General features: G+C 33.3%; 1 protein-coding gene across 1 annotated transcript in view; it reads right to left on the bottom strand.

Annotated features, from left to right (window-relative positions):
• LOC133185221 (ficolin-1-like) overlaps positions 1–24,669 on the bottom strand; it is a 176,276-nt gene that overhangs the window by 37,555 nt on the left and 114,052 nt on the right. Inside the window, exons 4-5 of the mRNA XM_061320318.1 lie at positions 21,483–21,579; positions 15,851–16,015 (exon numbers count right to left, since the gene is read on the bottom strand). Of these exons, the coding sequence (XP_061176302.1) occupies positions 15,851–16,015; positions 21,483–21,579 (262 nt within the window). The remainder of the gene's footprint in view (positions 1–15,850; positions 16,016–21,482; positions 21,580–24,669) is intronic.

Below are 24,669 nucleotides of genomic sequence, written 5' to 3'. Positions count from 1 at the left end.
TTTTACTGCCGGTGCTGATAAACTTAGAAAAGTGCTGACAATCTTAGTCGGTGCTGATAAACTTAGACAATTACTGACCCGTTTACTGTCCCTGCTGAAAAACTTAGACAAGTGCTGACATTTACTGATAATTACTGTCCCTATTGTTCTCGCTCTCGGGGAGGCTGCAGAAGTGTAAAATTGATTTTTTTTTTTATTTAAAAGAGGGTTTATTTGATATTTAAAAATCAAATAATTTTTTATCTATGTCCCAGTGATATTTTATAAAGCACCTATGATCAATGTATAGTAGAATTATTTATTTAAAAATATTTGATAAGGAAAACATAAAACTCCAAAACCTTTCAGCAGATAAGCAATTTATAAACTTTTTTTTAGTGGCGTTTATTAGCGAAATATCATGGCGTTTTACAGTGATCTTTTCCTACTGATTATAAAAAAAATTATTATTTCTTATTTCTTTGATTTACATGTACTCCCTCTTTTTGTTTAATTATGTATGAAAAAATAAAACTGTCTTGTTAGATATGTTATATGCATTTAATTTTGAATAACAATATTAATTTTGGACCTGCAGTATTTGGTGGGCCAGGGGTGCCCCCCTTTCTGAGAATACACTTTTGGTGTAATTTTCATACATTAAATTTGACGTAGATGCCCCCCCCCCCCCCCTTCAATTTGTGTTGCTGTACACTCAAACATACGCTTATTCCAGCATTTGAAAGAAAATATATATATTGAAAAGTTAGCCCCCCCCCCCCTGGAAAAAGGAGGATTTTAATGAATGTTTTAAAGTTTATAGTGTACTTTTCCCCCTTAATGGCCTGTATTTACTCATTGATCCTTGGTATTCATTGATTTAGTTATTGCTCATTTTATTCCTTTGAATAAAATACATGATAGTTGATTTCCATATCTTGAATTTCTGGATTCCCATCTGAGAGATTTATTTAGGGTAAACGTCCTTCTTTTCAGTTGCACTTGTAAATCGTATTTTCTTAATTCATACGTCAATTGTTACTGTTGTGATTTGTAATGCACGACAACTCATTTGGAATTTTAAAAAAATCAGCGGTTTGACGAGAAATATCGTATGCCTGTATATTTTAACTCAATTTGGATTGAAAATGATACTTTGTTCAGTATGTAACTGGTTTGATTTTACAGTAATACTGTGCTTATTGTTCTTTCAAAATTAAGGTCTTCCGTTTCCAACGGAAGACCTTCTACTGATTGTGATGATTAAGATTATTCTTTTTTTTTTTTTTCCTAGACGCCAACTTTGACGCTTCATATCTTCCTCATTTTTAAACAGATTTTGTTCAAATTTTCAGAGCTTTTAGACTTTACAAAACACTGTCAGAATACCGTAATACAATTCGGAAATTACCTTCTGTTCACGAGTTATTCCCCTTTGATTGAATTTTGCATGCCTCCGATTTCCAGACAAAGGCTCAGAAATGGTTATAATTGGAGCACAAAACCCTTTGAAATTGAAAAGAAGAAGCATTGAAGTTGTGCACATCGGTTTTTGTTTTTTGATTTTTGCATTAAAAATGGCGCTAGAGAGGGGTCAAAAGTTAGAACGCGGAAAACAGCAAAAAATTTGACATATTTTCCTTTATATCTTGAAAACTAGAAATATTTTGTTAAGACATGTAGAACAAAAGTTGTGCATAATGGCAAGGGCTTTCATATTATACTATTTAAAAGGGGCTGGCCCCTATGATTAGGGATCTTGGGCCCTTAAAAGTTTTTGCTTTATAACTCAAAAACGGTAAATATTTCGATCTGGATCTTGGGAACAAAATTGTTCTTTTACACCTTTTTGATCTAATGAAAATGTTGTTTTGTTCGAGTATACCATGGGTATTGCGTAATACGTATTAGAAAGCTGGCTAGGTAAACAGGTAACGTTTTTCATTCGGCAAGGAAATCAGACCTCTTCATGTGTATAACTTAAACAGACTTGCTATCAATAATATACCCTGCGGTATTTAATGTTAATTTTCTTCTTAATAAGGTTTAAAACGTGGTTTATGGTTCACTATTAAATTATTTATTACAACTAGTCTTTCTTTTCTTCTTTTTTAAATTAGATTAATAGTGTTCAAAAGCGGAGAATATTAAATCAATCTTTCTACGTTTATTATTACAACAAACTTTGTAAGTGATTTTAAACTGTATGCATTGAATAATTCACGATCATTAGCTGTATGCATGTATGTCAGCTCGATGTTTAGTTATGTAATCCAACGCGCGAATCCCACGCCTTTGATCGAGGTCACCAGTGTACTAGCCACCTGTGGCCATAAACAAAGCTAGTATTTGTGATCGCGTATAATGTCAATTTTGTACAAAGAGCTATTAATTAATGGAAAGTTATGTTTTTAATTATATCGAATCAGTAAGATTACTTTACCGATCTTATATAATCTTAATTCCAAACACTGGTGCATAAAAACCATTTTGAATTTTAATCGCTGTTTTTGTCTGTTCACGCAACAATACATTTACATCGAAATATTTCGAAAAAGCTGCCGTAATTAAAGTTGTTAGTTAACATCTTACTGATCTCAAGAAAACGTTATTTTGTTTGAGTCTTGTGTTCTAAATGAGCTAGAAGCACAACACATATACAGGTAAGCGTTTTCATTCAGCAAGTAAACAAGAGCTCTTCATGCGTGTAATTAAAATAAAATTACTATAAATAATAAACCTAGCTACATTAGATGCTAATATTCTTTAGAATCGGGTTCTTGAAGTGTTCTGAGCTTTATTTCTAAATTATTTACTGACAACTTTCCCTTTTATTTCGTTTGTTTTCAAATTTGGATAAACCAGTCTACTTAACAGGGAAAAAAGATAACCTTTTCTTTTTATCATATAAAAACAAACAATAAATTTAGAAAATAAAACAAAACTTTAAACATAGACCATTCACAGCCATTAAGTACACGCCTTTTACATTCACCTTGTGTGTTAACCCCTCCCTCGATAGCGCGTGGCAAAGGAGGTCACCGGGGATCAATCGGCGTGTGATCCAGCGACCTAAGGTCATACACAAAACAAACCATAGAATGGCCTTTCCAAATACATTTTGTAAACTAAGTGATGAATGGATAAATATGTTGAATCTTTCAGATTATTTTATAATATCTTTGATTAAGTCGCTAGTACATTTCAATTTATATTTTATTCGCTGAATTACAAGAAAGTTGCATATTAATTTTATTTTTATAAACATTGTATTTCTCGATATCGAGATAATTGCGCTTTGTGAAAAATTACTTTAAAATCATTCAGAATCTTTCATATTATTTCGTCTTACTGTTTATCACTCGCTCGTTTTAATCAACTAGTCTTAACTGACTTCAAATTCAATGCATTTTGAATGCCGAAAAGACCACTTTGTTTGCGTATTAAAGAAACAGTTTATTTATCTCTCTTACGTTATTATTTAACGAGTTGCTATTTCTTTCATGAACATTAAACAGCATGTATATAATTATCACGATAATTGTACGTAGAGGACACATTTTTAATTGTCAGGAAAATCGAAAATAAAATTAACTACTTTTGAGTTTGTATTATTTTCTTCCTAACTTACAATATTATTGCATACAAAATACTAGTTCGGACGCAAGTAACCTAAATATTTCACTTGTATTTGAAAATTCTATCGAGCGTCGAATGAATTTTACTCGTTAAAAAGTGTACAAAAAACCTTCCTATGCTTTGGGAATCAATTGGCTTAGATAGTCTACTCCGACATGTGTTGACAAAACTCACGCAATGAGAAGCCATACATTTCAAACTTGTGACCTCTTGGTCAGTGCATGTGAAGATTACGCACGACAATTAGTGTCTGGAAAACGAAGTATGTTTTATAAATGATTTGACAGGTTAAGATTTGTTCTCATTCCAAATTAAATACAAGTTTACACAATCCCGTTATTTCTTTGTCATTTTATACCGTCAGTTATATTAGAGATTGTTTTAAAAACGTGTTGTTTAGGAAGATTAACCTTTAGTATGCATTTGTTTTATTTCATCTAATAAACTGAATTTTCCCATGATACGAATTATTGGTACATGCATGTAAGTACGCGTAAATGCGGTCTTATTTGTTTATATGGAAGAGCGCCCAAAATAAATACACTTCGAACTCTGGAATTTCCCTATTTTACTGTTTAAATCATAGGTCCGCTCAGCTGACGAGTTGTTTTAATAACGGTTATAAATTATATTCAAGTCCTGGCCAGCGATCGTTACGCTTGGTTACATTGCAATTAAACAGGTATATACTAATAAGATATTAAGATACTATCGGTATATATATTTTCACCTAATATGTTTTCATTGAGTGTTTTCATAAAAATAAATTGCTGGAGAATATCATGTTCTCCCTGATCATATCGATAGCGCGTAGAAACAGCGGTATATGAACACACGCTTTTGTGTACAAAGCAAACGTGTAAATCAAAAGGATGGGGAAAAACGATGAAATAAAAACATTTCTCTATCAACTGAAATTATTGTCTTTAGACAGATAAAAATAAATGAATATTCGCCTGAGAACATGTGAAAATTATACCCAAATACAATGTAACGAAGGATTTTCGGTTTAATCCGAGTACACAATAACAATGTTGTGTACATGTACATGCAGAATACCTCTTTTTTATCCTTCGCCCATGTGTTCCTCCTTAACGGCAAAAATTATCAGTAAATTATATTATACCGAACGAGGTTGAAAAATGACGAACTTAAAATTAACAGCAATTATCAGACTTTTCTCATATAACTGTAAAAATGCCCTAAAAACTAAAACCGTCTGGTTTGACTTTGTCAACGCGTTTTAGATCGGGTTCGAGATTTTCATTAAATATCTGGAGTATTTCGCTTATTCTGCAAGTCTTTATAACAAGATCAGCTTTTTTAAAAAAAGCTGAGAGTCAGCCACTGGAATACAGAAAGTTTCTTTCTTGGTTTGTGATGGTATATGATTTGTTTTATCCATCATGTTGTGTTCATTAAAAGTCATTGTCGTCTAAGTTAAAATTCGCCCAGTCGTTTTCTTATTTGTAACATAATTCTGTACATAATAAATAATAAAGCATAGAATAAATTTTAGTTAAACTACATCGTGATCATTATGATGACTCCAATTAATTTCTCTTGGGCGCGGACATCAGATAAAGTTCGTCTCAGAAATGAACAAACCACTATGATCCCAATCATTGAACGTGTAAGAATGTATACATTTTCATTTTTACTGTTAAATTCTATAAATAATATAGATTATGATGCTGAAAAGGAAGGTAGACCTTGGGTTAGATTGTGTTAATTATTATTAGATAAAAGTTTTTTAATCGTGCGGGTTCGAGGCAATGCATGATAGGGGAAGGGGGAGGGTGCATACTGTATGTATATTTAATTCAATTTCTAAATTTAAGCATCCATTTTAGTGTTATTAGGAAAGAAAAAAATTGCTTCCAAAATAAAGTAATAAACTGGAGATTCAAAGTATTTTATACATACAGTACGTATACCCTAAAATGATACTGGATTCCATCTCGCTCACTCTCTCTAATTAAGGGGGGGGGGGCTGTCTATAAATCCGCGCAGTTTCTCTCAACTATCGCAGTTCTACTGTGGTCAGTTTCTCACCTGTGGGCGCGATTCACGTGCACAAGCGGCACTTACATGTACATGTCTATCATCGTGTAAATTATAAGAGTTTACACATCTTAAGTGATATTCTGACGTTTTCATAACTTTCATCATTAAAGTAAAGAGATTCTTTTTTTTCACTGTCTTGGGACCTTTGTGCAAGTGGATTATTGTGTGAATTCCGTCCCGTACCTGTCTTATGCAAGGTATTGATCGAGGGAGTCTTGCATCAGGCATTCAGAGGAATACACACAAATCCTTGAACTTGCAACGGCGATTGAGGGTATATATCAAGTGTTAAATGTGCTCTGCATATAAACTTCTCATCTTCTATAAGAAGCTCTGAAATATTTTCATAGTATCATATTTCCCACTTAGAGCAATCTCTTCTTTAATTTTTCGTCGAGAACGACGAAGAACAATACAGTCTATAAATAGATCGAGGTCGCGTCTTTGTTTAGAGGTGTTTGTGAAGAATCACGCCCTTTGGTTGGAGCAAATTGCACGAGTTTCTTTAGAACAAGTCGTGTACATCTTTTTCCCAGAATTCCAAATTATGCAAGCGTACTTGCAGTTTTATCCCACCGTAACTAGTCAGCCCGCGGGCTGACTAATGAAAAAAAAAAAAAAAAACACTGGCAGAGGTTCAGGGGGCCTGCAAGCCCCCTTTTTGTATCCGAAATATACACAAGATTTAATAAATCAATTTTTATGTGGCTTTGGGCCCCTACCCCGACCCAAAACTGGTCGGGCCCCCTTTTCTAGATTCCTTTATTCATCGTCGTTGTCGTTCTAAAGTTACTTGTAAAATTTTCTCATTTTTATCTTATCAAGAACCACTGGGCCATAACAACGAAAATTAACATAGAATATTTTTGGTAAAGTTTTGTTCAAATGAAGGGTCACATCCTCTTTTAACGGATACATGTAGTAATTAAAGTACTGAAGGTACTGATGGGAGTTGATTTTAAGGACGATTTATGTTTTTAACCTTGTTTACAGCTTTTCAAATTATGTACAACATTATTGCTTCTTAATTTGGTATGCGAGTATCAAAAGACTAAAAAAATGTCACGATTCTAAGGAGTCAAAAAAGTAAGGCTTGTTTTGATTTGACCATAACTTTTGAATGATATGCAAACACGTGTAAGACTTCTTCATTGCTCAAAATTTTTCAGTAATTTACGGTATTTTCCTTACCAAAAATTTGTTTAAAAGTGCCAGAGCGGCTTTTTTTTCGTCAGAATGTGATTCAAGTTGTTGATTCCGCTCCTATACATGTATATATAAAATCTTAGAATAAATGATTTTTAAGTGTACGTTTGAATTTACATATACAGAAATGGAGTACGTTTTGCTAATTTGCATAGGCGCCATATTGTTTTCAATATGGCAGATTTTTGTTCAATGCATTAAAAAAGAAAAAAAGAAGCATAGATTAAAAAATATCAATTCGGAATAATTTCTTCCTCATTTGATTCTATCTTTTATTGTGTCCTGTATCGGAATGCAATCTTTCGTTTACAAAATGACGAAAAGTTGAAAGTTCATTTCGAGTTTGAAAATCTAAAGCGAAGTTTCATTACAATGATATTCATGTAGAAAAAATGTGATGAAAGAGCTTACAAGGTCTTTATTAAGCAAATTTATAAATATTTGTTATTTTTCGATTTCATTCTCATCCTGCGTGAAGTTGTCAAACTTACAATTTCAGTTTCTAAGATACATGTAATCAGATGTTGTTTTCTTTTAAACTGAAAATCCCGTTTTAGACAGAATTCAGAAAAACCTAACAAACACTCCCAGTGGGGAAAAAGCAGGGGTTTTTTTGTTATTTTTTTTTTTACCTGAGAAAATATTGAACTTCATTATTGTCATACGATGAGGGATACGATCAAATAATTACTTATATTTCATTATAAAAAGATTGATAATTCATTATTATTATTATTATTTTGAAAAAATCACAAAAATAATGAATATTCATTTGCAACGGTCACGTTGTCATTAATTCATGAATAAGGTGTACAACATTTAAACATGTGATGTACTCTGACCAAAGTTAAATCACGGCAAATACCATCTATATTGGTGATGAGAAAATTAATGGAGCAACATGTATACCAGAAATAGAGATTCTTCTCAAATTTATGCCCTCTTTCCAGATTTGTATTGTTTGATAGATTTTTAGAGATCAATCACTGTCTGTTATCTTCACCTTTTTCATAGTGACTTGGATTTACAATATACATCTTCACTCTTGTAAAGGTGGAAAAGACTTACCAGATTTTCAAGTCTATACCAATAGCTTATCTTTGATCTTACAATGTCGAAGTGTAGGGGAAATCTACCAAATTCAGATAGTACAGCAAAACTAGCTGCATATTTTTGTACATCAAGTATTAATTTGCAAACTTTCAGTTTATCACAGAATGATTTGGATAACATCCTGTTTATTGCACCGCCAGGGATGCTTTTTTTTTGTAGTAAATGGATTAAAATAAACCCAAATTTCATATGCATACAATAATTAAAATAGGGTTAATTGAATGATCAAAAAAGTGAACAGTGGTTTTAATGTCTAAATTTATTGAAACTATATGAATTTTTTCTTCCTTTTTTTTAAATTAATTAATTTATTATTATTTTTGATAAAGTTAATATACTTTGAGCAAACGATAAGAGCATGAGAAATTATACACTTAGGTATATATTTGTTTTAGATACACTATATATGACATAACAGTGTATTTACATATAAATAAATTTCTTTTGTTTATAAATTAAACCTTATTGCGTGGCATAATTCATTTTTAAATGTATCATTTTTATTTTTTATATTTACTTTTCGCTGGAATCTAACTAAGATTGCAGCGAGATGAAATATTTCATTACAGGTATATTAAACCACAAAGCAACATATTTCTGCTCGCAAATGTATACGAATCACACGGTTTTGTTTTAGAAGGAAATGGGCTATTTCAACACCCCACTCCACTCCAAAAATACTCAATGTGCCCAAAATTAGCAAAATTCTGGATCCACTCCGAATTCCGTTCTATCAACAGTGAGCTAATTGTTGAGACAATTATGCATGCACAGCATTAATATTCCTGCAAAAATAAAAATATTAAACAAGCCATCTCAATTACACATCTAATAAAAATTAATCCTGTGTATACTATCAATAATTATCATTCCAGGCACAAAAGTAAAAGGCTGCTAAATACGTTTGTCAAGTAGGTCACGTCTGCTGCAGTTTGGAGATTTAGAACTTTACACATGTTAGAGATACTGGAGGCACATAATGCCCGCTGTGATAATCAGTCTTGCTCGCATATGTACATAAACATTATAGGGTTTACACCAGTTGTCTGTATCAATCTGATTTTGTGTTCTCTGTATAAACTGACATGCATTTAAACGTATGTCTGATTATTAATCCCGTTATTATGGGACTCATACTGTCGAAGCAAGGTGTTTATGCATTGTTATAATCACGAGGATACCTTCAGCCTTTCCCTACAAACTGATGAAAATGACGTATCTAAGCTATTTTAGGAGCGAGTTTCCTATCTTAAAATTAGAATATATGCACTATTTTCTTATTCGCAATATCTGTAAATCTATTTTCTTACATAAATATTTAGACCTGCCGTTTACTGAGATTATACATTGCATTTTTAAATCTTCACACCCTGCTCAATTTGTAGTTTAAACTCTAATTTCAACATTTCTCCCATTTTCACAACATCCTGCATTTAATCGAGGACACCCCCTTGGTAGCTGTTTGTCATTTGTATGTATTGATGCGCCTCTGGCGCGCTGACTATGAGGAGTTGATAAAATCAACTCCCAAAAATTAGATGGGGTCCAGGCGCGGATCAAGGAATTTTTTTCCACGGCGGGGGGGGGGGGGGGGGGTCCCAATAAAAAAAATATTTCAACCCAGAAATTTCTTGACGAGCCAAAAGAAGAAATTCTTTTCACAAACGTGAAAAACCTATTTCGTGTGTGTGTTTGTGTGCGTGTGTGTGTGTGTGTGGGGGGGGGGGGGGGGGTCGTTGACTTTTAAAGCTTCATACCTAAGACTTTTCATACCATTTTAACACAGATCCGCGTTATCGAGGAAGGGTCTGCGTTTTCTAGGGGGGGGGGATGGTTACTTTTACTTGCTTTAGTATACATTGTATACATTTAACTGCCCCGAATCCCCTCTAGATCCACGCACGGGGTCATTTGAAAATAGTATTCTCAAGAACCCCTGGACTAGAATGAGAAAATTTCCAACATAGCATACATTCATTTTATTTTTCAAATCTTGATTCCAGGGAGAAGGTTTGGGCCGGAAAGAGTGTTCATAATTTAACATAGGAATTTATATATCCCCCCAAACGAAGTGTGTTGGTTTGGGGTGGGGGTGTTTTGAGTCTTTGAATCACACTGTCCGTCTGCCTAGCTGTCCGTCTGTACGTGATACATATGGTTTTGTAACTTTGTTATGAAGAAACTGGAAGGTCATACTTGGTACAAAGATTACTAATGATCCGAGGGTGTGTCATGGTTTTGATCCAACATCATTCCGGCAAGTTCAAGGTCACTTAAAAAAAAAATAGCAAAGTTTTGTCCGACTCATTTATCTGTAATAGAGAGTCACCGGAAGCTCACTGGATACAGGAATTGCTTATGACAAAAAGGGTTTGCCACGACCTTCATTCAAGGTCATTCCTGTAAGTTCAAGGTCACTGACAGAAAAGTGTAAGATTACTGTATGTGCTATAATTTTGGAAGCTCATACTAGGACCAAAGATTGCTTATGATCCACCGGTTTGAGATAACATAGTACTAGATTGGCAGAAGAAGTGGCAAAACTCGTGCCTGGATTATAAATTTATAAGGGGTGGGAGGAACACAGGAAACTTTTTCTCAGATTGCTTGAGATGGGTTTGTCCTGACCTTGAATAGAGGTTTTTCCCGCAAGTTCAAGGTCACTGGCAGATAAATATTAATTTTTTTTCCATGCTATAACTTTGTAATATAAAATCACTGGAAGCTATTACTTGACACAGAGATTGCTTATGATCCAAGGATGTGTTTTGACCTTGATCCAAGGTCTTTCTGGTAAGTTCAAGGTCACTGACAGAAAAGTGCAATATTCTTTTTCAGGAATATCTTGGTCATTGAGTATCACTGGAAGCTCATAATTAGTTCAAAGGTTGTTTTTGACCTTAAAATAGGTCATTTAGGCAAGTTCAAGGTCACTGATATAATAAGTGTAAAATTCAAAAAGGTCTAGTCGCCCACGTGGCGCAGTGGTAAGAGTGTCTCCTCTAGAGTCGTGGATTAAGGAGTTGATCCTTATGTCGCAGGTTCGAATCCCACTATGGGACGCAGAGACCGATCCTTCAGATGAGACCGTATAAACTGAAGTCCCGTCTGGCAGTAGGTGCTGGCACGAAAAAGATCCCTCACTGTTCAATGGCCATGAGTGCCGAGTATAGGTCAAAATTTGCAGATCTCCATCGGCAAATATGGTGGCGTCTCCACATGATTGAAAAATTCTTGAGAGGGACGTTAAACAACATACACACACACAAACAAACAAACAAAAAGGTCTTTAATTTTGTAATAGAAAAAATTGCATGCATTTGCATTTCACTGAAAAGATGATAAATATATCATCCAAAGTGTGTAATGGCCTTGACTTAAATTCGAGGTCACTTAGAATATGATGTTTTGGATGAATAGTCTGAAAGAATACGTGACTGTGAATTTTTTTTTGTCGATGACATACAGATGGTGTTTGCTCTTAACCAGCTGCAGAATGTGTCCTGGCTTGACGCACGATTATTTGGACAAGTTCAAGTTCACTGACAGGGGAATTTTACATTCTTTTACTGTCTTTCTACTGTTGAAACATTGGAAGTTGATGCCCCTTACAGGATTGTTTATAACCTTAAAATGTTGCATGACCTTGACTCAAGGTCGCTATGTTCTGTCCGGAGCTCCGACGGAAGACCTATTCGTTGCATTGCAACGAGCTCGGCTCTAGTGTTTCAAGTCTGTTACTTGATAACTAGCAGAGAATTATCGAACACACAATCGGAAACTCTGTGAAGCACCTTTGTGTAGAAGAAATCGCCTGAGGCCATCCGAGTGTGTACGGTAGCGAGAAAATAAGACAACAGGTGTCACTGCAGCATTATACAGAGGGGCACTCGCCGGATATCACAGGAAGTTAGTTACGCAACATTACGGCGACCGGTAGACCTGTCTGTTCTTCAACACAATTTTGAGCAATTTAACACACCTCTCACCCTCTTTTTAGAATAAATATTGCTATTCTAAATAAAACATACTTAGTCTACTAGATTTATATGAGACAAATTAAAATGAATTATCAAGTATCAATTAGAAATAATATGTAAAAAGCAAAGTTCTGGAAAGACACAAACTTTTAAGATTTATCTGCAATTTCTAACAAGCAAAAAAATAATACAATGTAATTTAATAACTACTATAGTGTTGCAAAAACATGGTTTTCAGGGGGTTTCTTTCTAATATTTTCTGTTAAGTCGGGTTAGTGTGCGACGTTCATTTCAAGGAACGGTAAGGTGAGAGAACAATTATAATGAATGTGTTGTCGCTTGCATTTACCATAGATGATAAACATTTTGAAGATGCATGTAAAGTTTGTTTATCAACTTAAAAAAAAAATTAAAAAACACAAACTGGACATAATTCAAAGTTACCGTATATTATCTGAACTTTTAATCAACAATTTAAGAATAATTATTCGAAAATAATTTACATACAATATCAGAAGAATAAAAATTTAATCTCAGTCGGATTTATACTGTATCTAAACCTGTCTTCATTCACTTCGCCTGGATAAATATTGATTTTTTTGGGAGAGAGAGAGAGAGAGAGAGAGAGAGAGAGAGAGAGACACGAACGGCAACTCGGCACGGAAGATGTTGGGGACCTACAATGTATAGTATTAATCTTATTTATATAAAAAAAAGATCGATATAAAATATTAATCAAAACTGAAACAAATGAATAAAAAAATACTAATAATAACGATAAAGATTGTATTTTGTACCAAGTGGCCACATAGATTTTCACCCTGCAAAGTAACAAATGAATCCATTTCATGTATACTATATAGATATTGGGTACATGTATTTCATGTAACTTGGAGAATATATGTGTATGCTAATATTGAAGATTAAATCTCATTTTGATGTTTTGATGAATATTTCGTTGAGCTTTTTGAATCAACTGGCGGCAGTTAAAATTACAGTCGTGTATTTTCCATGTGCAACAGGAAAGAAAAGTCACTATTAATGAAAGAGGATCATGTATTAAGTTAGAAATACATTTCATACTAATTCTCTATTACACATGTAAATATTTCTACGATAATTCATTGCACTTTAATACATTTCATGATTTTGTTTACAGTGTTTAACGCATTCGGCTTCAGAGTGTCAGTACTAGTGTTAATTCGGATACACCTTAATAATTAATGATTTTTCTCTTGGAGTTACGAGGATGAAATGAATTCAGTATCAGTTTACATATATCCAACTCAAACAAGACCCTTACCTTCTTGCTGTGAATAAAAAATCAATTTCTGTTATTTTCCTTTGCAAATCAAACTATACATGACCTTCCTTGTTCACCCGTACTATCCTAAAATTGTCTGCACATCTTAAATCACCGACAAATAACATTTACATGTATCTAACGGAATTCTACCAAATCACGAGTCAAGCTCTTTCATTCCCTTGAATTGTCGCTTGAGAGCACAGAAACTAAATTTGCATTTATTAAGAACTGACATACCCCTTAAAATGAAAATGCTAACATTTAAAATAAAATGATAGAGAATAATCATACACTGTAGGTCTGAAGCGCCTTTTGGTGAAAATAAAATCGCAAAACATTATAGCCCCCCCCCCCATTAATTTCATAATTTGCTAAAAGGCAAGTTTCTTTGAGTAAATATACAGTCAATAATATATTCTGCCATTATCCTGTTTCAAGATGTCCAACTGTCCAACAATTTAGTTTTCTAAAATTAGGCAGTGATTGATTTTTCTCGTGTAAATGTCGACCTGTATACTGTACTCATGGTCATCAATCGTGGGAATAATTTTCGTGCACATTTCGACCTTGCACTTTGCACTCATGGCCATTGAGCAGTGAGGGATCTTTCTCGTGAATCCTCTCTTACATTTAATAAAGTTAAACTCTATACTCCACAGATAAGAGGTCTTCCCACATTTATTTCAAAGTTTGTGAAAAGGGGGTTTATTATGACGTCTACGTAATACATTCGAAGTTGTTTTTCCGCTAGTCGGAAAGGCCCGAGAAGTTAACTCAGTTTTGCTCTGAGCATGCAGAGTGGTCAATCAGTTTGTATATTTACTCCTTACACCAGTGGTCAAGCGCAGACATAGAACAATAGGCAATGAGGACCTATTGATATAAACTGACCACTGCAATTTTCATATTATTAAGATATACAAGAATGTATCTTGGTCACGCCTCACTGCTTTAGCATGTGTAAGGTAAACGAATAAAAGAGAAGGCGTCGAACGAATCAGCGATTTTCATTATTTCGTAAGATAATTTTGGAAAATATGGTTTCATTGCGTAAATTAAAAGCAGTTTAAGAATCCTCTGAAATATGAGATCGACACAATAAAGTTTGCCTTTGCTCAAAACATTGGAAAAGAGAGAAAAGAAGTGTTGCATTAGCACGATTCCTTGAACGTCTTAAAATTACGAGGAGAGAGAAATAATTAATATGTTTGCTGCCTATTTAGCATCCACCTGCGATGGTATGAATAAATGAAAACCAATTTGTTAGTTAATTTATTTATTTATTTTTGATTTAACAGGGATAAAAATAAAGTACAATTTTTCCACACAATAATTATTTAAACTTGATTCACGCATAATTAGTTGTACATCGTATTATGAATTATTTTACAGATATCAATAAAAAAAAATTGTTAGTTTAAACAGTTTAAATGTCTTGGAACTCGCATTTTATTTCAGAATATTATTGAGATTAAATTAAGATTGTTTCTAAATTGAAAGTATAATACACACAAACATTTTCACACCACTGCAGCCTCCCCGAGAGCGAGAACAATAGGGACAGTAATTATCAGTAAATGTCAGCACTTGTCTAAGTTTTTCAGCAGGGACAGTAAACGGGTCAGTAATTGTCTAAGTTTATCAGCACCGACTAAGATTGTCAGCACTTTTCTAAGTTTATCAGCACCGGCAGTAAAAAGGTCAGTAATTGTCTAAGTTTTGCAGTAAAGACAGCACATGGTCAGTAATTGTCTAAGTTTATCAGTAAAAAATGGGAATGTCAGTACGTTTCTGACTTAGTAGTGTATATATATATTTATATAAAATTTTATTAACAATTGTCCTTTTTCACGCAAATTTATTTGGGTAGGGTTCGGAAATATTAATCCTTCTTGTAACTTCTGAAGAAAAAAAAGCTTGAGACGTTATTTCCATTCTTTTTTACATTATTTACCCAGAGTAAAATTTAAAGAGGATCATTACAATTATTCACAGAAACCATGCATTTTTATTCATATATATAAGTTTCTCTTTCTGACACCAGCTAAGTAAATAATATTGTTTGTTTTTAAATGACGACTGTGGAAACTTATTTTATAAAATGTGATAAAACAAATCTAAGAACACGTGTATTTCTGCTCTTATAGTCATCGAACATCATAATAGCCTAGTTATTTGTTTTTTCCTTTAATGGGATAAAAGATCTTGTATCATTGATGTACATGTAAGGTATAGTATAAACTTTTGTTATTTAAACTTCAAAGTTTTCAGGCTGCGTGATTTTACCCCTGTGTATTTGCCTAACAAGAATATTCCTACCAAAACCAGTTTTTTGTATAAAAAAAAAGACACTGGGTCATTTTTGTACGGGGTCATTTTTCTACAACCCACACGGAGAAAAATGACCCCCAGGCCAACTCGAATAAAACATTAAAAATAAATGAGGCATCTGTTTTAAAATATATTTAAGTCTTTGATACATATAACTCGGCAATTATGATCAGATGCCCATAACATTTGTAACAGCGTGAGGTGTGTAAAATCATTTAAAGGCCCATACCTGCCGTTCCTGAATACCCCGACACAGTGAGTCTGTATTTACTGCCTTCATCTCCAACATAAAATGTGGAGTATTGTGCATATGCTTTCTCACCATTAAATCTTTGTAGTTCAACCCTGAGTTCCTGGTCCTTGTTCTTTGTCAGCTCATAGATTGCGTCATTTCCTTTGTAAAAAAGAAGTACCAGTGCAACGTGTAGCCTATTAACTGTTTATGTTAATCGCATGTTTGACAAAATGATCTTCGTCATCCAAAGATCTCAATTTTAAAATTTTAAAAGTGCTTAAATGGAACACTTCTATCCTTGATACAGGTACCACATGAACAAATTAAACTCCTTTGAACATGTCTGTTATTATTTATTGATATTAATCCAGATTTTATATCAGTTTAACAAAACAGTAAAAATGAATTATTTTCGTGTGCTAGCAAGGTAGCAAAGTAGGCTGCGTCAGATTTGGAAATGTACAACTTCTAAGATCTGGGTCAAAGCACTTTTTTCATAACGTTACATAAAAAGTAAAATAAAAGTGGGAAATAGAAAGATAACTTAGATGTGCGAATTTCGGGATAATTTTAAGGTTTATGAATATTCTAATTGGGTAATCTAACAGGTAAAATTTAACTCTAAAATTAAATATTTCATCATAAAGATGAATTAAGATTGTTTCATGTTCTTTTTCATTCTCATATAAAACGCTACCTGACTTAAAAAAAAATAAATTTCAGAGTTTTTGAAGATTTTCCTTGGAAAGCATTAACAAATTGATGCAAAATCTGTCCACATCCTCAAAAAAAAAAAAAAAAAAAAAAAAAAAAAAAAAAAAATCACAATATACTTTAATTTTAAATAATTCTCAAAATCTTAACTGTTTACTTACCATTTTTTTTTCTTTAAAATTATTTAGAATTTTATCTAATATTAACAAAAAAATCATATTTTATCAAGCTTAAAGTTGATCACATAAACTTTACAAACCAGTCTTTTGAACATGTACACCCCCATTTTGGGGATAACGAGTTTTACATCATTCTTTGCAAAATTTGAAAAACTGTAAAATAAAAAATAAAGATTTTACAGTCTTAAAAAAGAAAAAAGATCTCAAGTCATTTTGTATAATAATTACTAATAGTTTTGGTCCATACAGGCAATTAAGAATTTCGTGTGTGTATGTGTGTGTATGTGTGTGTGTGTGGATAAAATGACCTAGAGATCCAAGAGGCAGAGTGCAGAGTGTTGATTTCCATAAATTATATAATCATATTAAATGCCTTGTATGCACAATGACACTGTAACAAATAAATCCATACTTGCTGTATTGTTAACCATCACCGAAAAAGAGATAATTTCGATAAAGTGATAACAATAATTTTATAATCGGTTTATGAAATTAAAACCAGATTCCGTAAAGTATGGACCTTCCATAATATAACCAACAACTGTATAAGCAGATTGACACACTTATTATTATATATAAATGTACATTTGTAAAAACTAATTGTTGAAATAGAGTGCGACAAGTTTAGTTTCAATGCAAAAATTAATTTTGAATTTTATAAGTCTAATTTTTCAGGGCGACTATAATGGAATTTTGTTAAATACGCAATTATAAATTATACATTTTTTTTTTATAATTGTTTCAAAAACCAGAGGATTTTCAATTTTGCCTATTTTCAGAAATATCTCTATTCCACTGTCTAAAGATACAAAGAATGAAAAAAATACACGATTCCTTTTATACCAAGAGTTTTGCATGAGAGAAAAGAGAATAATAAATAGTGATCGATCTCAAGAAATCTACAAAATCTGTGAACCGGACATAAAACACGAACCCTTGAAAATTCCTAAGGTGGGATCAGGTGTCTAAGAGGAGTTTGCATCCCCTGTTGACCCGTAACAGCCGCCGTAAGACCTATGTATTGATCAAGAAGACGGAGCATTCGGAAGACGGAGTTAAATATAAAAACAAAGGCCTAACAATTGGTATGAAACAACAGCCAAAATTCGATCAAGGAAAGTACTATATTTTGCTAACAAAGTCTTTATAACGACCATACAATATAGAAAATTTTGACTTTGAACGTTTGTCGTTGAAATGCCTGTAACATTAATTTATCAGTCAGTAGTTTGCCTCGATTAAAAAAATGACCGTACTAAGAGCATGCTCTTGAATATCGAATACGTTGTGAGATATAAATACCATATGCAGGTGAAAGAGGAATATTTCTACATAAATAAGGAAGGTTGACCTCAAGGTTATTTTTACCTCAGAAATTTTGATAAATATTCTTGAATTAATTTTTACTTTTATATTTAGTGTTTAAAGATTAAAAAATCGAATGTTTCTTAGGGGGAATCTCAAAAGTTTTCAAATTTTACTATTGGATCCTATGGGAATTTGATGAAAAAGCGCCAGATTATCATATTTTTCCACATTTTTTGTATTTCTGACCTAGAGATTTCTTTTTCAGTCAAGTACATGAAAGTTATTGTAATAATCACCAAATTGTGAAATTTCAAAAAAGTTGACCATCTAGCTAGATCGGTCTAGGAATTAGTACAATCTTTTTGTTCAATGTCCAATGCCACTAAAATTGCCCTAATGCGGTATTTATATATCGGTGAAGATAAAATATCGGCGCAGATGAATTATTTTGGTAAAAAATAAATAATGTATAGATTGCTAGCATGTTTCTTTTGGTGTTCTGTCAACAGTTTTTAGTAAAATGTTAATGGACGTCTTGAATATACAAGCGAGTCCTTCAGCGTCATGAATTGCTTAGAAAATCGGAAAACGATGACGTCGTTAGAGTCATTTCAGCATTTTTTCCTAATTATTGTCGTAAAAGCACATTTTCATACCCAGAAGCGTTACAGATAATGTTATTTGTGTATTAAAATCACAATACTTGGGAAAGGTGTAATGTCGCACATACAACTGCATGAAATTAAAAAGCTGCACAAAGTCATGCGCACTCGAATTAGACTTGGCCTCGTTAAGTCATCTCATTCGTCATACAATTTAGTTTTTAGTTGGCCCTTATAGTCTATAGTTAGTTAAACATTTAAATATGAGCAGATGTGACAGACTCTGTGGTTCTTTTATTTAAAATTTAGTGGGAAATATCTAGCCGACAAATAAAAGGAAGTAACAAACTTTCAATTGAGAAAACGTCGGAGATATATCTGAATGGCAAGTTGAAGACCACAGCAAGTATTTTCTTTTTCGCGTAGAAGTTTTTGAATAAATTTTGTGTCATAGGAATATAAAAACAGGTCGGCTAATAAAGGTAAACAATCAGTACCCATCGAAATCCAACAAGTTGTTAAAAGATCCTGTCTCCGAAAACTATGTGATAGTTGTCAATGAGGAACTCCGACATCTTCAGCATCGAATCAGAGTGATTTGTTAAGAAGGTAACCTTGTGGATGTTCAATCACAAGATATTCTGAGTTTCGTTTTTACTTAAGAAGCAGTTGTTTATATATCAAAAAGAGTGGTTTTTAATTTTCGTGATGAATAGTTGTAACAAGTGTAGACATGCCGTACGTTTTCTAAATGTTCTTTGGAGTTTCTGAGAATCTCGGCCACATCTGAATTACATCACTTCTAGAATAAGATGTAGTACAGTAATTCTAAAGTTTCTCCTTTTCGGCAATAAATATTTTTGAAAGAACCAAACAGGGGTTAATTAGAGCATTTTTCTTAAACCGGTGTCGTGACTTCTCACATAGTAAGACATCCGTGGGAAAGTCATACTCTAAAGAGAGACTTCCTCCCGGATGTTTTCCTCTAGAGTGATCGAGACTACACTCGGATATTGAATTACACTAAAGCAGGAGAACCTCTGATGACGTAAATCAGAGGAGCCTCAACTCCCTGCGAGATGACCTACTCTACCACTTGTTGTAGAGACTAACTTACCCCCAATGTAGGTCTTTCCTTTCACCAAACTTTTAAAGCGGAGCTCATTTGCTCCTGCTTACACTGTAAGTGAAAGATATTAATTTGGGTCTGACTGTTCGTTTAACCGTCCTTCCGACTGGCTGATATTCTGTGTATGTGTCACATTCTAGTTTTTGAATGATATTTTAAAAGCCTTCGAGGTCTTGCAATGAAATTTTATATCATTATTTCGTATGGCTTAGATAAGTTCACTGTACCCATATGTCTAATATAGTATGAAATAAAATAAGACAACACGAACAGTATGTATATGTTACTATGACTTTAAACACAAAATTTATATTATGCTCGTTCTCCTTTCCAATAAGTTAACAAATTTAAAATTTACCTTGATGGGGGAGAGGATATTTCACTCTATATCAAGAACATGGCCCTCGAGTGAACCATCACTCAGGGTATTGTATCACCAATGATTAAATCTTGCGAGTGGGGTAAGGTCTAAAGTGAGCCTTCCACTTGGGTTGCTTTATTCCCTTTAATACTTTTCGATGGGCTCTAGAGTCGCGAAGTAAGGAGTTGATCCTTACGTAGTGGGTTCAAATCCCACTGTGTGGAGACCGGTCCTTTGGATGAGACCGTATAAACCGAGGTCCCGTGTCGCAGTAGGTGCTGGCACTAAAAAGATCCCTCACTGCTCAATGGCCGTAAGTGCCGAGTATAGGACAAATTTTGCAGCTCTCCACCCGCAAGTGTTGGTTGGCGTCTCCATATGAGTAAAAAATTCTCGAGAGGGACGTAAAACAACAAACAAACAAACAAACAAACTTTTCGGTGGAGTATGGCTTCGGAGGGTAAGTCTGGCTTTGGAGGAAGAGATTAGAGTTAATAATAATTATGATATCGATCTCTGATTTTATCAAGAGTAATCAATTTTTTCTAGGTAAACGCTTTGATACTTTTATTCACGATGGTGAATGCTTCGTTTTATCGGTGAAAACTTTGATAACTAATATGATTTATTATACGTATTTGTCTATCCTAAACTATAGTTTACTGGTGAGGATAACAAGTAGAAATATACGATCAAAGAAAATAAATACATCTTTATGTTTGTTAGGTCTTATTCTATGGAAATTTAAAGTTGTCCAAGAAAAAAAAATTCCAAAATGCAGACACGGTACTAGAAAGCATTGTAAATTGCTCTTATTTTAAATCTTTTTAAAAATTTAAATAATACTTGTATAACAGAAAAAAATCCTGGGTGCAATGTATACATTTATCAAAGTTTATATATACATGTAATTATGTTTATATTTTATACATACATTTAAAAACACATCGAGTAATAACTACGCACGGTAACCCTCGATTCCCGTTTATATTTTACACCTATTTATTTCAATTCTAATGGCAATTTGGCCGTAAATTCTTTTTTGAATGCAAAGGAGTTCAATGGTAATTGGATTTTAATTTTTATACCATGCAGTGTCAAATAGTTAATTATTTTTAATTCCAACTCTTTTTATAAGGGGGTAGACGATTTTTCCATTCAATTCAGGCACCAGATTTAGAAGTATTCTTAGATATGAATAAATGTCCCTTAAATCTTTTCTCATGTTTAACTCGTGCAAATTGTAACATATTTGATTAATAAGATACGATATTTTGGTTGTAATACCCTTTGAAATTGGAGAAAAAATGATATTTTTGCTGTTAAAAGTTACCAATCCAGTAGTTCTTAGAGGGATTCCCAAATCCTTGTTTATATTCTGACCATTGACGGTAAAAATCTGTAGACCCGTCCTGTCTTCTTTGTATGGCCTGAAACATTTGAGAAGGTTGTCTCTTTGAGTAGCTCCGACATGAAGGAGGTTACAGAAAAAACAACGTGTAATTTCATAGTGAAAAATGCAGATCTCTACAATCTAACAAAAAAAAAAAGAGTTTTTTGTTTGTAAATCACGTGACTGGTTTAACTTACCGTCCACCCTCCCCCTTCTGTTGTCATGTCACAGTACACAAACTTTGGCTTGGAAGCTATATTAAATGGATAAATCCCGTCTTTTCCTTGTAGACCTGGGTATTTCTGTAAAATGTCCCAGCAATCATGGAAATACCCTTCATGCACTGTTTGAAAAAAAAATTACCAGTTCACATAATAACAATTAAGATTAAGTTATACATGTACCTTTTTATAGGACAGTCCTTGGAATATTCATTATTAGGAAATTAAATACATGTTTAGAGAATTCATCAATTCTCTCTTCCTTATATTAAAACACTTGTTTTGTTCGCCCTGCATTGTGAAAAATAAAAGTGGCATAAGGTAAATAATATGTGAAAACGCTTTCCAAATGCATGACAAAAAAAAAAAAAAAAAAAAATGACAAGAAAACATTCAATTCAATGAAACATCTGATTTCACAATTCAATGTAAATTAAGAAAAAAAAACATTCGTTAATCCCACTTAATTTACGATGCATAAAGTGTATTTTAACTACTTTCAAAACAAGCATATGAACTCTAACATGTCATGAATAAAATCTAAAGTAAATGTTTGTATTTTTTAAGGAGAATTTTTTTTATGTTTCATTGTTTGAATTTGACTCTATTTATCAGCTTCGTGTGGTAACGAATTTTGGAAGAGGGTAGACAAAATGTCCGGATATTTTATTTAAGTAACACACACACCATACTAATAGCCCATTACTAAGTACACTTAACAAAACTTCTAAGTGTTCACTCTAATAAAAGTATTTATTTAAAAACTACAAGATAGAATGGTATATTTTCAAATTATTATAACCAACGAGTCTTCTCAACAATTGTTGAAAGAAAATCAATTATCACCGATGAAAACCAATGTACCGTGACGGAGATTAAAAAGTGTTTTGTGTGATCAGCATCTTTTTGTGACCATTTTCAATTTTTGAAAACTGGTTTAACTAAAAAAACACAAAACATTGGCAAAATGACCATTGAGAAAGGAGGGAGAGCCGTTGGAATGTTGTTATCCGGATCATCCTTGCACCATGTTTTACTCACTTTTATTTTAGTGTTTATTTGTCCTTGATATTACTTTTAAAAATTAACAAGTATAAAAACCCATTTAAACACATTTTTCTATAGGTTCTGCGTCATTTTCATCGCCAACTTGTCACAATTTGAAAGATTTGGACAAAATTTCATCAAACCGGAAGTGATCTGGATCTTCGTCTGAGGCCAACGTTTCGCATCACAACTAGGTTAAAAGTTTGTTACATTGTCCTGAAACAATTTTAGAAACATTAAAACAAACGACTTAAATGGTAAAAAAAAAATCATAAGAAATTGGTGCTGGTGGCAGTCTAATATCATCTCAAACAGTCTGAATCATCCTTAAAGAGGTACACTTACGTGCGAAACGCCCAAGAATATTGACCAAAAGGTATCTGTGATGATGTACTGTCAAATTCCCGGATCTGAATCCTATTGAATACATTTGGGATTTTTGTAAGGAATGTCAAAGCCCCCCCCCCCCTCCACACAATTTCAACGGTTTAGAAAGATCCATGCAGTAGGTGTGGCAGCAGATGGGTCAATATCCTATTCAGGGGTACATGGTATCCATGAGAAAAGAATATGCCTTGCAGTAATTTAAGCGAGTGGTGGTCTTATTCCTTAGAGATTATTTTATGTGAATTTTTATTTTGAGGGTACATCATGTCCTTGATACTTTACTTAAAATTCTGACGAGATACTTACACGAAATTTACGCAACATCGAACTGAAATATGCATCATTAACCATGAATTAAAGAAATTATTTATTGTATGCATTTGTTTTTTAAAACTTAAAAAATGTTAGGTGAACACTTAGAAGTTTGGTTCAGTGTATATCTTTCCGTTGACATCTGACGAATGCTAGGCAAGTTAGAAAAAACTAGGCACGGCCTTTCCATATGGTAGGAATGACAATGTCGATAGTGTTGGGAATCTTTCAAGCCCACAGTGTAGCAACGTGAATGTGAAGGGACCTTTTAGCAAGACACAGGGACGTATGCGTAGTAATACACATCAGTCTTACAACAAACCTATTATGCACTATGTCTCTTTGATTCACTACTACCTAATGTAAACAAATAATTTGGTCTTCATCACATTTGCACCAAACCTTACGCTGTCCCTTTGAAACTTTTAAATAGTCTTTTTGAAAAAGTCAAGGAGAGTCCATATTTGGATTCTTCAGCACCAGAATACAGGTTTTTATTATATACCAACTGTGTATCACTCAATTTCACTGTAGATTTCACACAATCACGTGACGGCATGATCCGACTTTCCAGATCATCACACTGTGGTATTCTGAATCAATATCACCCTCTCTGAAACCGACGACGTAGTGCACAGTTTACATGACGTTTTTCTCTTGCCTATTAAAGAGTTTCTTGAAAAAAAAAACTTTGTTTCTTTGATAAAAGGTACTACAGTATATAATCGATCCCAAAGTTTTCTTTTATTATTTTTTCGCAAATTTTGAGAGGTATATAATAAATTCATCATTATGGCAGAAACTAATCCGAAGAACCGTTTCACGTCTCGTTTGACAGGCAAGGATTCTCAGATTGTCGTTTGATCTGGTGATCTGTGCTGTCAACTCTACAGATTAAGCTCTTCAGATTAAGTTACTGTTATAATAATATATATGGATCTGTAATTATGGATATTGCAAATTTCAAGCTTTTTATTGTACGGCCGATATTGTATAAAACTTGCTAAAACAACCCGTTCATTCCTGAAACTTCAATATGCCAACTCAGGAATTGATGCAATTAATAAAAGTAATATGTTTCATCACAGTAGAGGCCAGTCTTATATTCCACCACATTTCATCACATAAGTCCATACATTATATTTCTTACAGATAAACAC

The sequence above is a fragment of the Saccostrea echinata genome, unplaced genomic scaffold, assembly GCF_033153115.1.
Source record: "Saccostrea echinata isolate AGI-Se365-2 ecotype Australia unplaced genomic scaffold, CSIRO_AGI_Sech_v1 ptg000012l, whole genome shotgun sequence".
Taxonomy (NCBI): Eukaryota; Metazoa; Mollusca; class Bivalvia; order Ostreida; family Ostreidae; genus Saccostrea; species Saccostrea echinata.
Note: the sequence above shows the minus strand (reverse complement) of the source record. Positions and strands in the feature narration are given on the sequence as shown.